The 17,670-nt window shown below is 34.6% G+C and overlaps 2 protein-coding genes across 2 annotated transcripts; one reads left to right on the top strand and one right to left on the bottom strand.

Moving 5' to 3' along the window:
* Positions 1-252: 252 nt before the first annotated feature.
* LOC100367823 (vacuolar protein sorting-associated protein 26B-like) lies at positions 253-10,778 on the bottom strand. The gene is made up of 9 exons (XM_002734779.4): positions 10,709-10,778; positions 9,652-9,792; positions 6,089-6,158; positions 5,255-5,411; positions 3,654-3,818; positions 3,066-3,172; positions 2,599-2,667; positions 2,315-2,457; positions 253-1,481 (listed from the first exon to the last, which is right to left on the bottom strand). The coding sequence occupies exons 1-9, from the start codon at positions 10,709-10,711 to the stop codon at positions 1,383-1,385; spliced, it is 954 nt and encodes a 317-aa protein (XP_002734825.1). The 5' UTR covers positions 10,712-10,778; the 3' UTR covers positions 253-1,382.
* A 716-nt stretch (positions 10,779-11,494) lies between these two features.
* On the top strand, positions 11,495-17,667 carry LOC102809408 (polyunsaturated fatty acid 5-lipoxygenase-like). Its single transcript, XM_085501911.1, is given in 12 exon segments — positions 11,495-11,500; positions 12,083-12,208; positions 12,594-12,691; positions 13,273-13,405; positions 13,833-13,924; positions 14,381-14,599; positions 14,963-15,222; positions 15,356-15,444; positions 15,580-15,705; positions 15,707-15,768; positions 16,702-16,854; positions 17,553-17,667. Coding segments are annotated over 12 exon segments (1,479 nt in total).
* The last annotated feature ends 3 nt before the right edge of the window (positions 17,668-17,670 follow it).

Here is a 17,670-nt window from a genome sequence, read left to right on the forward strand (position 1 = left end):
TGCAGGTGCACTTTCTCACAAATTATTGAACAGATGTTGGCACAAGCAGGCACCCCTGGCTTTGGACCAAATACCAAGAAACAATTTTATTTCAACAACTTTTCCCCTTTTTGATAGGATGTTAGTGGTAGGTCAGACACAATTTGTTGCTAAATTGACTTAACTGTACCTACTTGTACATGTAGCACAATCAGTTCTAGACACACCCACTCTCAGACAAACTTTCCCAAAACGAAACACCTGACAAGAGAATAAGCTAACTGGTTTTATTACTTATCATGAAAAAGGATGTTGATGGATGAATACAAGTTACATTGAACACTTCATTATCAGTTCACTTTGCAGCTACAGGTATATACATTATATTTATATACCCATCTACCTACCTAAATAATAAACAAATAAAAGTATACACATAAAAATATTGACAGCATTAGTGGGGTAGAATTGTTATGGACATATTTAGTACAATCACTTCTCCAAGGCATCTCAATTGGTTCCTTGGGCAGTTTTTATCTAACCACAAACCTGTCTACCCATCCACCGAACCAGACTGTAAACCACTTTAAATTTTATAAGAAATTTCAGAAATTGAAATACCATAAAATCCAGTTATAAATTCTAACAATGTTTAGAATGGGTGTAATGTTCATATTAAGTGATGCTACATATGAACACCGTACACGACTCAGATAACCATAATGAAAAAACACTAAGAAGAGTATCTCGCATGGCAATGACCAAGACAAACTGGTACAGGGGGGGGAAGGTCCCATTTCCATCAAAACCTGGAATTTGCAACACTATTTTGTGAAAGGTGACAAAGGCAGTGAAAGTGCGGGAATTCTGATTATTAAACAGGACATTAGTCAGCATTCTAAACTGATTTAAAATTAAAGAACTAATTATAAAAGTAAACTTGGTTTTCACTGTAGGTTATTTACAATAAATGATCGACCACTTTAAACCATCCCTGTAAGAATACTAGATGGTAAGGGAATAAGAGCCAACAGAAGAGAATTTAGAAATAGCCTATGCTATACCTCCACATACTGTCAATAATATAGATATGACTAGCTATCTCTAGCTTTTAAATAACATTATTTAGTTGATGCCTTATAATACATACAGTTCAAAAGATGAAATGTTAAGTCATGATGTTTATTTACAGACAACTAGGTATGCTTGCACAGATGTATATTTGCAAAGTTAGGTGTGCTTATCACAGGCTGCACCATGAAGTAGGATCCCTAACTTGATACAAAATACATTCCAGCTATAGAGGGCATACTTGTCAAATCGCAGTTACTTCAAAGAATCTGTGAAAGCATCCCTAGTTTATCCTAAAATGTTCATTGTTTCATTGGGTAGACTATTGCTGCCTATGTTTCTGGTGGTTGGGGTCCTGACTGTAGTGGTCCATGGTAAACAAATCCAGTTGATTTCTTCCCCTTGTCCGGTTTACGCCACAATGTGATTTCCTGTGAAACAAAGATAATCAAGTTTAATACACATAAATAAATCTACCATCAACAACAATTATGGTTGACAGTTTCTCAGTTATCTGGTAACTACAAAATGTTATGTTATGTAAATTACTTGCAATATATATTAAAGATTCAGTTGCCCCAGTACACATGATGCAAATAACTTACATTAACAGATTAGTTCATAGTAAACTGAATCAGACATCATGGCACACAAAATTCAATAGTATGGGTGTCATATACCGGGGGTAATTGTGTTTAGCCAAAAATAAAAAAGTTTGAAATATAAAAAAAAATTAAAGAATCAGAGAGAGAGAACCATTCGTACATCAAAGCAATTGACCTGGTAGTTCTCAAGAAGACGAAAATGTAATTCTTGGTGGATGGACGACTAATGATCAATAATATGAACATCCCCGCTGTGTCCTTGTTGATGACAGTAGAGCTTAAACAGTTATCATCAAATTCAGTATTCAGGTTTTCACTTCGAGCATCTTCAAACATTACAGATATATGTCACCCTAATGGGATTATTGTTTAGTATGTTATTCTTAATTATGTTATTATAAACTTCTCCTACATCAAATCAATGCCTTCAATTCACTTCGTACACTGGACTTCTTATACTGTAGTAGATTAACTGTGAAATGACAGGCTGCTTGCCTATTATTTTAATTGGTCGCCTGTTTCCAATGTCGATTAAGATTGTTTCAAAATGTTATGAAGTGTGATAACTAGCTCTTCTGGTTCTTGAATTTGGCGAGTAATCATTCATCTCAAATGAATTTGTCCAGTTGAAGTTTTCTTATTACATTTTTTGTACCAACCTGTTGTTTGAAGTACCGCCTCTCTTCTTCGTCAACTAGGACTAAATTAAGATAGTAGCGAACTGAGAATTTTTTATTTATGTCTCTCATGGTAGGTGTTAAATCATATCCTGCTAGGAATAACCTGATTGGTATAGATTCACCTGAAATAACAATAGTAACACAATACATAGAGGTAACTCAATCAGATGCATTATTTTCTTCATATCATAGTCATTCACTAAATGTTTTCAACATTTTTTTCAAATGTATATATTTCAATTCATTTGTAGTGAATAAAATACCTCGTACAGGTGCACCATCCATGATCTCATACTTTGCAATGGTTTCATTTTCATTAAATGTATTTGGACCTATCAATGGAATAAAATAAATGTAACAGATAGTGAAGTGTGTTTAAGTCAGTAACAATACTATAGTTGCTCTATTATAAGCACAAATCTAATGGAAGCGCACATGAACTGAAAATTGCATTTATTGTATATTTATTTTGACTATAGACATACATGTGCCACTTATGTAATCACAAGTGCTACTAATAGAACAAATATGGTACTACAAACTTGTTAATCAGCAGCCAACAGCATTGATACTATTGCGTAATCAAATTAAGAGCCAATTTATTTGTATAAATCGATAAACACTAATTAAACATTCCCATATTTATGAATAATATTTATATGTTTAGTTTTACTTCAATAAAAGAAGCCACATTTAAGAGGTTGGATAACTATAGAGTCTATGTAGTTACCTGATCCGGTAGTTTCTCGTTTAATAATTGCTAATTCCATATGTTTTATTTTTATTCTCACCAAGAGAAAATAAATCTTGCCAACAATTACGTCTTTGAGATGGTATCTTCAATAGAGAAAAAAATATGTCTTTATGTATATGTCTTTGAGCTGTTGCTAACAAAAGGTATGGTCAGCGAACTACAAAAAATATGTCTAACACCCACGACTATGGTGATTATTGAGCCATTAATCATCAATTCCTATTGGTAGAAAAGTATGTTAAAAGAACGGAATTTCGTGATTATTCAGATTAATGCAAAACTCCATCGGTAATCACTCGTGTCTGCTGGCGTCAACCTACAAGAAAATATCAGGAGATTATAATAATTTGTTATACTCATTCAGAATCTAAACATTTTATGATGTATATATATATATTGGTACATCACAGATTTCTAAATCGGGAATGCAACTTTATTGATAATCCTGTTATCTCGGAATACCGTAACTTGCAGACATCATTTAGCTTTTTGTAGAAATATCATTCGTAAATTACCATAAAGAACACACACACTGATCTATTTCAATTCATAAACGTTACTTACTTGGATTTATTATATTCAAACTCTATGTGTAGACAATCCTCGATACCAACTTCCATTTTAATACTATTATTCATCTCGGGGTACTGAGATAATGTATGCACTATGATGTCCATTTCTCTTGTCACATCTGTTAATCTTTTTGCTATTGTTACTCGCAGGAAATAGCTAAAAATTTGAAGAAAAAAAAATCTAAATTTTAACACATCGTCTGTTGATGCTGTAGCAGGTGATATGGTAATAAGGCAAATCAATATGCGCAAAACTTGTATTTTCAATATAGATATGGTCAGTTTTGAAATGGTAACTGCTTCACCATTACTGCTATATTTGTCATCTTCAATAAAATACTGTAAAATACCATATTTTTGCTTGAATTAATTTTCACTGAAAAGACTTCTAGGGAGTTTAAATTTATTTTCACTGATTTTTTGGATGAGTTTAATGTAAAACACAGGAAAAAAGATATATTCAATGGATTTTATTTTCACTGAATCATCACTTCAGCGAAAATAATGTATTTTACAGTAATCCATCTACAGTCTACCATTTTTTATACACAAAGTCTTCACAAATTTGTTCGAAAACACTGTCAGATGTAATCCGTTTGGTGAGAATTTTGTTTAGTTCAGTTTGAATTGTAGTTTCTTGATTTCACTGCTCAATAGATTGATCAGCAGTTCTAGTTATTTGTGAGGTTCAGCAATTCAGTATCAGGAACCGAATCCATAATACACTTCCACCTTGTAATAATGAACACCTTTATAATGAACAAACACATTGCATGTCTCCCAATCATAACAAACCCCATGTATATGTGCTTCATTATAGTGAACACTTCACTATAACAAGCAATGAGTTTGTATGTGTGCTTCATTTTAGTGAACACTTCACTATAACAAGCACGTTGTTTGTATGTGTGCTTCATTATAGTGAACACTTCACTATAACAAGCAATGAGTTTGTATGTGTGCTTCATTATAGTGAACACTTCACTATAACAAGCAATGAGTTTGTATGTGTGCTTCATTATAGTGAACACTTCACTATAACAAGCAATGAGTTTGTATGTGTGCTTCATTATAGTTAACACTTCACTACTGTGGAATACTTTATTTTCGCTGAATAGGCTTTTTGGGCATTTTGTATGGAATTTATTTTCACTGATTTTTTATGAGTGTAATGTGAAATATAGGAAAAAAAGTATATTCACTGGATTTTATTTTCACGGAATCATCCCTCCAGCGAAAATAGCGAAAATAAATTCCAAGCGAAAATAAAGTATTCTACAGTATAACAAGCAATGAGTTTGTATGTGTGCTTCGTTATAGTGAACACTTCACTATAACAAGCAATGAGTTTGTATGTGTGCTTCATTATAGTGAACACTTCACTATAACAAGCAATGAGTTTGTATGTGTGCTTCATTATAGTGAACACTTCACTATAACAAGCAATGAGTTTGTATGTGTGCTTCATTATAGTGAACACTTCACTATAACAAGCAATGAGTTTGTATGTGTGCTTCGTTATAGTGAACACTTCACTATAACAAGCAACAAGTTTGTTATAATGAGATTTCTGTGCATTAATAAAAATCTTACCGAAGTCTAACATTGGCTCCTGTATATGACTCATACGGTTTCTCAACTTGAACAAAGTCAAAATCATATGTTGTACTTTGTGTTAATTCCCCAGGCCTGGCTAATTCTTTAACTAAGGACGTGAACTCATGATGATTTCCTCTGTCATAATACAACTCTAGAGAAAAAAAAAAATTATAAGTTCGCTCAACTACAAACTACACAGGCAATGTATCATATCTCAGGAATTATTACATGACCATGGTGCATATTATTAACAATTGTAAAGTCAAAATACCACTGCTGAATGATATCAATTTTTAAATGTCATCATTGTATGCGTTTCAAACAATACTGGCCATACAGTCTCCTGATGTGGATGTGAACGAGCAATAAGAAGAAGTTTGTCTGTCTGTGACCAATCAGTGCATAGCATGACGTTTTTCCTGTACGTTTGACACATCGTCACTGTGGCCATCAATGTGCTTACATGTAAAATTAGAATACAATGAAAGCCAACAGAGACGGCAGATCTTCCTGCATCTTTTTATTAAGTACTGATTGCATGTCTTTATCTGTAATAGCCCTTCAGATACGATAGTTACGCATTTTTAATTAGGTCACATGACCATAAATGGTCATTAAATATGTTGATCAGACTTAATGTGCAATGTTTCTATCTGCAATAGCGCTTCAAATATGATGCCATATGAACGTACAAACAAACACTGGTAACCTGGGGAAAATAGGGATATAACAATAACAACTTCTTTGTTTTTTGGGATATGAGTTGGTCACTTATTCAAAGATTAGTTGATGAGTGGAAGTCAGTAAATCATGGCAGAATGTACTAACCTATTTGTCCAATAAATTCAATTTTGATTCCTTGATGTTCCATTTTTTTCCCTTTCAATGTAATATTAACCTGCAAGTTATGTAACAGAGCAAGGCACTTAATAGTATGCATTCAATAAATATCAACAAAACAACAATAAACACACACAAGGGCAGTGTTAAGGGAAACAATTTCATTGGCTAGACACATAAGAAAAAATCAAAGAAAGCTTAGAAAGAACTCCCATGTGCTGAGAGTATTGGAGACACATTAAATATAATTCGAAATTACTTAGCTGAAAACTAATTATGCAAATCAGAAAATTAATATGACCAGATTTGAGTGTAAAACTAATGAGGTCTGCGCAATGTAACAGAAAATCTATGTCTCTAAGTTTAATTGAAATGTGATTAGAACCAAAAAATTATGAATTATTATGCTTATTAGGGAATTAATATGAACAGATTTTTACCCCAAACTAATTAGGTTTGTACATTGTCCTAGAGCATCTTTGTACTAAGTTTCATTGAAATGGAATAATTAGTACCGTGAAAACTCCAAAATCTCGACCCCTCTAAAAATTCGGCCGCCTATTTATTTGCCGGGGTTCGGTGTTTTATTTACCTCCAAATTTTCGACTCCACTAAGAATTGCCGACTCATTCTTATTCGAAAATTGCGACCAGTTTTAGTTTTCCCCCAAACGAAAAAAAAACCGATGTGAGCGTTCAAACGGGACCTTCCTCGAAGGCATGAATCCGGGTTTCTGATTGACTGAGAGATTTTTATTTTATTGGTAACGAAAATATATTCTAAATAAACGAAGTTTCAAATAAAAACGAACACAAAAATCTCGGCATGCTGTGTTTCTGAATTGTTGATTATTACTGTACTCAGTAGTGATTATAATAATGTACACAAAATAAATTTGTTGAATGGTTATGAAATACAAATAAAAGTCAACTTAGTTTCATCGTAAGCGAATGATTCCGGTCTCGTATAAACGTTTGATGCTGTAGGATATCCGCCATGTTCTCTTAGGTCAAATAGGTCAAATCGCTAATTAACCAATCAAAAAGCTGGATGATGCCAACGTGTTCAAATTACCATAGCTTATTTAAATATGTTAATGTTATTGAACGCAATGCGGAAGAGATTGGTGTTGTAGTACGATATTTTGGCTTGGATTTTGATGCGAAAACGGCATGATTTTTTTTGAATAAAAAAATTAGTTGTTTTTAAAAAATAAACTGGTCATCTGAAGAATAATTTAACATTGTTCACAGTGATAACAGCTCATTCTCGAAAGGAAGCTTACCCGCTCACGCTAGTCACGATAAAAATCATACACGTGTACTCTTGAATAGACAGACGTCAATGACCACAGTAAAACTTACTCTATTTTAGCCGGCAGGATTGATTGAAATGTCCAAAAAATGACGCCAAAATACACCTTAAAAGTCCCATTTTATTTTCTTAAATCCCATTTTATTTTTTAATCCAAGGGCGAATTTACGGCAGAATTTGGTCCCTCAAATAAGGGACACGTGAGCTTTGATTCTAACCGGATACATTGCACTGGGTCAGGGAGATAGTTTGCTAAACTTCCATGTATCTTTTGTCCAATGGGTACCTGTACTTTGAACATTCGCAAGTTTTCCTAGGTAGTGCGAGACAGCTTTGTCTTTTGACCTATTAGTTTTGTGCTGACCTCTTCTCCGCGTCTTGATGTTTTGTTTTGCTTGTCATAATACTCACTGATTGATGACTTTGTTTAGATTTTGAGTTACAACTCGGCCACGACCTTTGCTTTTACCATGAAACATGAGGAAGTTTACGTCAATTGACGGACATTGCATTTTTTAAAAACTAATGAAGCACACTGTCTATCATCTCCATTTTTTCATTTGCTGATTTCTATTCTGAAAAATTCGATCGTCCGAAAATGCACCTTAATTTTGACTCTAAAAACACGTCACATTTCTAACACCAATTATTTAAAACCGGTCGAAATTTTGGAGTTTTTACGGTGCTTTAGATATCAGTGTGAAAGCTTAAAATTGGTTAATTATGCAAATTAGGTAATTAATATGTACAGATTTTAACCCACAATTATTCAGGTCTGTCTATTGTCCTACAGCATCCATGTACATTCATTGATATGTGATGTATAGTACCTGAGATATCAGTGTGAAAGTTGGTTAATTATGCAAATTAGGTGATTAATATGCACAAATATTTACCGGAAACTAATTGGGTCTGCATAATTCTAGATTCATTGAAATGTGATGATTAGTACTTTAGATATCAGTAGAAAAGCTGAAAATTAATTATGCAAATTAGGTAATTAATATGCACAATTATTTACCCTAAAACTAATCAGGTCTCTGCATAGTCCTAAAGGATCTATGTACCAAGTTTCATTGAAATGCGATGATTAGTACTTGAGATACCCGTGGAAAAGCTGAAAATTAACTAATTATGCAAATTAGGTGATTAATATGCACAAATATTTATCGAAAACAATCAATCTCTGCATAGTCCTTGAGTATGTAAGTACCAAGTTTCATTGAAATGTAATGCTAACTACTTATATCAAATGCTGAAAATTAATTAATTATGCAAATTAGGTAATTAATATGTACTGATATTACCATAAAAACTATCAGGTCTGTGCAGTGTCGTATGACATCTATGTACCAAGTTTCATTGAAATGTGATGATTAGTACTTGAGATATCAGTGGAAAAACCGAAAATTGACTAATCATTATGCAAATTAGGTAATTAATATCCACGGATTATTACCAAAAACTAATCAAAACCTAGCATTAGTTCAGAGCATCTATGTACCAAGTTTCATCAAAATCCAATGAGTGGTTGTTTAGATATCAGTGGTACAGTCATGGAACCACTAAAAAATAGCTAATTATCATGCAAATTAGGTAATTAATATGCACGGATTTTTACCAAAAATTAATCAAATCTGCGCATATGTTCAGAGCATCTATGTACCAAGTTTCATCAAAATCCAATGAGTGGTTCTTTAGATATCAGTGGAACAGTCATAGAACAGCTAAAAAATAGCTAATTATCATGCAAATTAGGTAATTAACGAGCATGGATTTTTACCAAAACCTAATCAAATCTGCGCATTGGCCCAGAGCATCTATGCACCAAGTTTCATCAAAAACCGATGTATGGTTCTTGAGATAGCAGTGGAACAGTCGGACACACATACACACATACACACACACATACACACATACACACATACACACATACACACATACACACATACACACACACTAACTGCAAAGACTCCCATTTTGTGCTTCGCACATGGGAGTCAAAAACAGACTTTGCTTTTCAGCATCAGTTTGAAAACTGCACCTCGCTCGAGTTTTTTTTTATACGTAATTTCACATATCAGTGAAGTAAAATGGGGAAATGTTTATTTTCTCCTTTCGAAGGATATTTGTGAATCCAAATTATTATCAAGTATTTTAATAAATGTTGAAATAGGGTTACTAATTTCATTGAAGTTGCATATCTTTGCCACAGATATAACAATATTAAGACTCACCTTTCCTGTAACTGATTCGCCATCATAGTACAGATATAATTTCTCTTTTTTACCATCTTCAGTTTTTATTTCAGCCTGTTTTCTACTGGCTTGTCCGTCTAATGCAATGTCAATCTCGGCATTTGATCCAAATAAAAAACTCTAGAATAAAAAGAGATGAGGTGGATTGTACACAAAGTGCAATTTGTTTCATTCACTTTTATTGAAATGTTTACTGGAAATTACCCACTTACTGGTATATTTGTTTTTCCAGCATTTTGGTAATAAATTCACCAAATTTGTGAATTATTTTGAATGTGATAAAAATGGCAATTTAAAAAACAAAACAAACAAGGTTATTAATTTGTAATTTCCTTTCTCACAAGTCTTGTCCTTGTTTTACTTTTCGATTTTACACTAAATGGAAGAATATATATGCAATATAACACAATTAGGACATGTCTGGATCTGCTCTCTAATACATGGCTGTGAATGGTACCAGGATTTTCAATTTCATCCCTATTGAATTCAAATTAACACCCCTTTTTGCACATATGTAGACAAACGAAACTAGCTTTACCTCTTGCACACACATATCTTGAATTTACAAATTATGATTTTGATTTGTATAAATAAAATCACAGACGTTTTGGGTTTTTAGAGAAGACTACTAGGGGAAACCTAGTGTTAAAACATATACACTGTAGCAATATTATTATATTAACATTACGTAATTTTATTGCACCCCCTCCACCCAATCTAAATTCACATAGCTCGTATGGTGCCACGCCATAAATACTAGTATTTACCCTAGTTGTGTGGTTGCTTTCAAAATAGCGTACTCAAGTGTTTGCCCAGTGTCCCGTACGATCGTAAGTACTTGTATTATGATTGCAGGGGGGTGGAGATCTGATCGTGAAGAATCAGTAAGTCACTAGTCGTGTCACATTTAACTGTGATTCAGTCAGCTAGAGATTTAAAACAATGAACAATTAGTATTACACACTTAATTCATCTTCGCATCTTGGCGAGATGACATTTGCGCTTCACAAAACGAGTAAAATCACGTAAAGCTTACCATCTTCCTGATTTACACTCGTGATGATGAGATCAAAATGGCCGACGGTTCGTTTGTTTTCGCTACTTTACTCAAATGATTTGTTCTTTTTTTTGTTTAGCTCTACGGATCTTTCAGATTTATTTGACAAATGCCGGGAAAACATTCGCATTACTACAAATACTTCCAGCTAAACCAATGTTGCATATAGTTTACTAACAAAGGGGTCCGGAAAAGAGTGAAACAGGAGATTTACAACAAAATTCTTATTCTAAAAACGAAAGAAACTTGTGGTGGCGCCTGTTGTACTCGGCCCTGACTGCTGTTTTTCGTGGATTGAACCACATTTTAATATATATTATCAACATTCATGTACAACTGTTCATTGGGATATAAGTGAGCCTTTTTCGAAAATCAGTGGTTGAAAACCATGTTTTGGGAAAATTAGGACAATTTTTCAAGATAAAAAAATAAAAAATGAGAAATAACCAAAATTGTATTATATATTATTATTGATACAAATCTTGATGTTGTCAAAATAAACATACAATTTAGTCAGTTTCTAATATGATAATAGTTTTCCATTATATAAATTATTTCCCATAATGCATTGCATTAATCAGTCGTGCATCAGTTTTCGCTGAACTGTGCGTCAGATCACGTGACCCGGCTGGGCGCTTTGAGCTTGCGCGTAGAGGCGGGGACCAGACAAGCATCAGTTGAATTCCGCTAAGACATCCGATTACACATGGTGATAACACGTGGTAAACGCAATGATAAAAATTCATTGGGGTGATGTTTTCGATAATGGCTGTAAGAGTACTCCTTGTGCGGGGGAGGGGTCCCTCACAGTCCCTCTATGTGGGCGAACTTTGTATAGAGTTGACTTTCTGCTCGTAATGACTAGAATGAACAAAATAGTGCAGTGGGTACGTACTCCACACAACAGATCACGTGATTAGTCTATTTTCCCCAGCCATAAACGTGTTCAAATATTTTTTCCCACTTTTCATCTTGGTGAAACCCTAAGGATAAAACCCTCGTTTTGGTGGTACATATTGCATAAATCGTTCAATGAAATACTAAAAAAAAATATGTTGCGCATGCGTTCTGCATTTACCAGTACGTATACAGGTAATCAAAACTCTGTTTTCTGTATTTCATCGAACGATTACTAATATGGTTGATGTCTATTTTTTTTATCAAGATACAATGTTCAGTGCATATCAGTGTTGCTGTTATGAAAGAGAGCATTTGGTCAAATGCGAATTTTACAAGATGTATAATAATAATATCATTATTATACATATCTCTGATTATTAGTTGTGTCGAGTGTACGAGTTTGTTAATCGCATAATACGTCGTTTTCATTCCTTTTATTTTTCTCGAGCGCAGTGGGACATCACAAGGAATAAATTACACTTATTACTACAAAGTAAGATCACCAATATCACAACGTCAGTGTGGAAGAGTCTCGATGATCTCACCAACGTTTATTGCAATAACCTACCAAGACCATCAGTAAGTTGATATCTTTCATTGTATATTTCAAACTTAGCGTAATTATGAGTTTAACAAATTACTAATGTACTATTTAGATTGATAGTACTCGTAGTCGTACTGTTAGCCTGACAAGGTCGCGTGAGTTGCGCCCCGTAGTACTCCAAACCCAGTAGTCTGAAGCCGTTCGGCCGGCGAGGGCGCCACTCCTAAATGTCAGGCTATTCGTACGTCTGTCTCTCGTTCATTTCTTTGCAACGCATTTACATATTCATATTGTGTGTGTAATTTATTGTTACGTCATCTGTCTTAGGGTAACTGAAATACAAAGACGATTAAACTACGTATTGACAATTGTGTTGGCTGCCACAAATAATGATTGCCTTGGGTATGTGCTCTTTTACAGGGCATTCAGAATTGGAAATCAGATGTCGAGTTCGGAAAACAAAGACTAACATGGTGTAATCCAACGATGATCAGGCTATGCACCGAAATACCAAACACGTAAGTGTAACGTCACCAATGTATGTGCTGACGTAAATCATTATCACGTATGGCGTCATTGAATGTACTAACATATCATATGACATCATTTATATTTGTCATACCCGCGTGGGTGCACGTAAGTATATGGGGGGCAAGGGGGGCAGCTAGTACAGGAAATAAAAAAGGAAACTTTACAGATAAAGCAAATTTCTAATTGCATTTTACACTTTTAGAATATATTTGATAATTTTTGTTTAAAAAACAAAATTGGAAATTATTGAACAAATATTTTTCATGCTTACAAAAAATAAGATCTTTGTACAAATTACGGACGAATAAAATATCTGATTACATCTATACCTTGCACATATCTACGAATTTACGATTCTTATTTATTTAAATTACATTATTACGAAAAAAACAATTAATTACAGCTTACGAAAATACCTCTTACCGACCTTCTATATGTATGCGACATCCCATTGGGGAGAGGGGGTGTTTTCGGTGCCCATATGAATGTGGAGTGTGACAGAGATCGAAGTTTCCATAACTGCAATTTCACTTATACACTAAATAACAATGGACTATTATCATTGTAGCTTTGGTGTGACTAATGAAATGTTGCAGCCAATTATAAACAAGCTCACTTTAGACGAAGCCATGAAGCAGAGACGATTGTATATAGTAAATTTGAAAGCATTGGAAAACTTGCCGTGTACCGATGACAGGAAGGTATGTGATGATATAGCGGATATAGATAACATGTACTCTCAGTGCAATGATCACGTGGTTGTGTGGTGCATTCTTGATATTCACTGTGAAATATTGTCAAGACTGATTTCGTCTTAATATTACAGGCACTAGTCATGTATTGAGTTTCGAACGTAGTAGTACTGCCATACTAACACCCCACGCTCTGTGTGACCATGCCAACGCACAGCGCTCTCTGATTGGTCTGACTGTTAGATGTTAGGACTGGGTAACGAATCAGGCACAATCTTTTTAGCAGTTTCTCATTCTGCGTTTCTGATCTCGCTAACACATTATTCAAATTTTGCAAATATCTATCCCCTGATAACAGACTGTCGTACAAACAAAAACAAAACAGTATTAATGTAGCCGTGCAACACTTCGTGATAAACTTTTTTTTAATACCTAGATATGTGCACCAATTGCACTATTTTTTGTTGATGACAAAAAAGAACTACTTCCGGTCGCTATCCAACTGAACCAAGAAGAGATGAATGGCAACAATCCGGTAAGAATCAATCAATTATCAATACATCGTACACATGTATTGTAAACACGTTACACTTTAAAAGTTATAACGATTTTAATTTCTGAGTAGTGACATTAGTTTGTGTGTCACTGTGAAGTACTTTATTTCCACTTGAAATTTATTTTTACAATTATAGCTGAAGTGATGAGTCCATAAAAATAAAATCAAGTGAAAATACCCCTTTTCTGTATTTTACATTCAACTCATTAAAATTCAGTAAAAATAAACTTCATACAAAATGTCGTTTCGGCGAAATTTATTTTCAGTTAAAAAAGTATGTTACAACAGAGTATGTTCTCTGAAAATGGTAGCCCTTTACGAACAATTTCAATTAACCCCTCTATGACAACTTGGTGACACAGTTAACTATTATTATTATGATTTCTATTTTCTTGAAATTAAATTTATTAAACATTTGTTTTTATTATTCATGTGTTTTTACCGACAGACCCCGAATACACGTGGATGATAGCTAAAATGCATCACAACATGGCGGACGCCTCCGTCCACCAATCGTGTACTCACTTAGGATTTACGCATCTAGTGATGGAATCTATCGATGTCTGCACAAACCGTAACCTTTCCCCATCACATCCCATTCACAGACTACTGGCGCCACACTTTCTATACGTAATAGCTATCAATAGGTACGTGATTGCCGAATTCACCGAGACAAACCTTCTCACATCACAACACACTAAAATTAAAAGGCGGTGGTCGTCGCGCCGCGCATGTGCGACCTTTGTGTTAATAAACATTGAGTTTCCCACAATATAATCCATGAGTTCGAATTCTGATCTCTGATCGATGTATTCTTATTATCTGTGATGGTTCCTTCGATACATTCCATTCACCGGAATAAATCTTAGTAACGTATCATTTTGTGCTCGTTGGTCTGTGCAGCAGTCAAAGTCGCCATCCTTGTTCATGTAAGACCTATACCTCGCGCATGCGTGGCGCGACGACCACCGCCCTTTAACTATTTACTAATATGTTTTTTTCTTTTTTAGTCGAGCATTGGCAAAGTTAGTGGCTCCCGGTGGTTGGGTGGATAAATGCATGCATATTGGTCATGTTGGGATGTATGGTATAATACAACGACTGTGGTCTGAGTGGAGACTGGATGTCCAAGGTACAATGCCTAATGACTTGGAAGATCGTGGCGTTTCCAATGTTGAGTCGTTACCAAACTATCATTACAGAGACGATGCATTGCTGTTGTATGGAGCTGTTAAGAATTACGTCACGAAAATCGTAAATTTTCATTATGGTAAGTAACAATACAGTTGTCGTCACAAGAGCGTTGCCAAAATACAGTAGATCCGGGTCGGTGGCATAGTCATATGGTCATATTAAAAATACAGAACCACTCTTACATATTTTATACACATATTTTATAACAGACGCTGAAGAGAAACTGGAGAATGATTACGAGCTCCAAGCTTGGGTCCAAGAAATGACAGCGCCGCCACCGGAAGGATTCGGTATTAAAGTAAGAACATGCCTCGTTCGCAATTAAGCATTGCACATAATTCGCTTTTTAGGCGTTATCATTGCTTTGTTGTCAATTTCAGAATTTGTTCAGTTAATTACAACAGTTTATTACCATATATTTCATCTTTTGAAGGAAGTTCCTGGTGGTGGTCTTTTTAGTTCCACAGGTGAAATTGTGGAAGCAGTGACGTCAATGATTTTCATCAGTAGTGTGGGTCACGCCGCGTCGAATTTCCCCCAATATGATGAGTATGCGTTCCCCCCCAAATTACCCTGCAATGCTACAAGGCGAAATTCCAAAGTCAAAGGTTCCTATTAACCAGTCACAGCCTCAGGGGGGTCGTCAAATTGACTAGTTTGATGTATTTTTAAGCGTCAGTGGGGTGAACCACAAACATTAACCACACAGGAAGTTTGAAAAACAAATCAAATTACTATATAAAAAATTATGGAATTATCAAATGATGACGTATGCCTTGTTTTTTGCCGTTATAGTTGATTGTAAGACATTGTGATACTAATTGGACAACTTGCTACGGCAGTCACTACTTCTTTATTACCGTCGTGACAGAATTTCAGAAAAGTCTGTCTTCATTCCTGGGGGTTAGAAATATCCAGTTTCGTGATGTGTAAATATTGAAACGCGCTGATTGGTCGATTAAGTAAGCTTTTTTCAGATTTCACTAACGTCAGAGAATTAAATACGTTTCTAAGAACACCATTGATTAAATAGGTTAGTACAATATCCCAGTGAATAATTATATTGGTGTCGTTTTTTTATGGTAAATATTTGACTTGTATTTTAAAAATAAACTTGTTTAAGACTGTGTTGCAGTGGTCCTGAAAAATTAGTGTATTTCCCGATAACTTGTTTCGCCCCTCAGGACGACGTTCACCTCATTGATACATAAAACAAACCAAATAAGTTGATGAACCTCTGTGATCACAGTGAGATCTAACTATAGTGGTCGTTTTAGAGACGCAGGCTGCCTAAAATAGTCATATATCCCATAATACAAAGCATTGATATTATAAAGGTGCATGGCAATGTTTACATATACACTAAATTGTAAAAAGAAGATACCATTCTACGTTTGACATTAAATAATAAATTACTATATAAGTTTTTACACCAAAGACACTAGTGTCCTTCTTTCAGTAGCAGAGCATACTTCATCTGGGTGACTTCCAAGCAGACCCAGTGTCATGTTCAGCCAAAAAATGGAAGTAAAATTCATTATATTTGTTTTGCAAGTGAAAAGTCAGTTTTAGATCAGCTACCTGATAAGCAAACCACACTGGATATAATGGTGGTTACTAAGCTACTCAGTGAAAGAGGAACAAATGCACTGACTGAATTTGAAATCAACTATCAATACGACTCCACAGGGGAAACAGCTGTTAACGAGTAAGATTTGTTTAATTCTACTCAAATAAATTTTCAATAAATTGATTTTGGGAAGGAGACCGCCGCTCTCCTCACTATCTAGTGATACAGACTGTAGACCCACATTTTCATGCATGCCACCCCTCCCCCCCAGCCTGTAATTCAAAATTGTCCACATTTCCACATTATGATGAACACTAATGTCAAAATAATGATAACATTTTTCCATTCAAACAAATTTATGATATCAATAACTACTGCTGTACAGTTTGTGACAGAATACAAAGCATAAATATTACCCCAAAACAGAGAATTAAATAGTCTGTCATTTTCTAGTTTTGACTTGGACACACTCTTGACTGCACTTCCGGCTACACTTACAATTATTTTGGTTCCCCTGCACTCTGTTGTTGACAAAATTACATTCTCTACATATGCCTGTCCTAAGTTCTCACAATTTTCCCATACATGGTTATCACTGTAAATAAATAGGTATGTCAATCTAGTGAATTAAATTTATTTTCGCAAAGCGATTTTGATTTACTAATATCATATAAAGCGCACATATTAAAATACTGAATGCACATTTTCAATTTTCAACAGAAACATTGAGCTCGTCGTTGATTTGAGCTGAGCTGCTCCTGAAAGATGAACTGTGCAGTCTGTGATAAATTATACCAAATTTAACAGCACGATCCAATATTTTTATTTTTTATTAGGTTCAGAAAAGAATTGATTAAAATTGCAGGAATTATCACTGAGGGCAACAAGACACGAGACTCACCGTATCCGTATCTTGATCCAAGAGAAGTTTCCAATGCAATCAGTATTTAAAGA

The sequence above is a fragment of the Saccoglossus kowalevskii genome, chromosome 7 (assembly GCF_978046115.1).
Source record: "Saccoglossus kowalevskii chromosome 7, keSacKowa6.1, whole genome shotgun sequence".
Taxonomy (NCBI): domain Eukaryota; kingdom Metazoa; phylum Hemichordata; class Enteropneusta; family Harrimaniidae; genus Saccoglossus; species Saccoglossus kowalevskii.

Excerpts from the sequence above, each read along its gene's own strand:
- LOC100367823 (XM_002734779.4), bottom strand. Across the intron at positions 2,458-2,598 it reads GGATGGTGCACCTGTACGAG|GTGAATCTATACCAATCAGG; the intron begins GTATTTTATTCA and ends TTGTTATTTCAG. Across the intron at positions 1,482-2,314 it reads GGCGGTACTTCAAACAACAG|GAAATCACATTGTGGCGTAA; the intron begins GTTGGTACAAAA and ends TTTGTTTCACAG.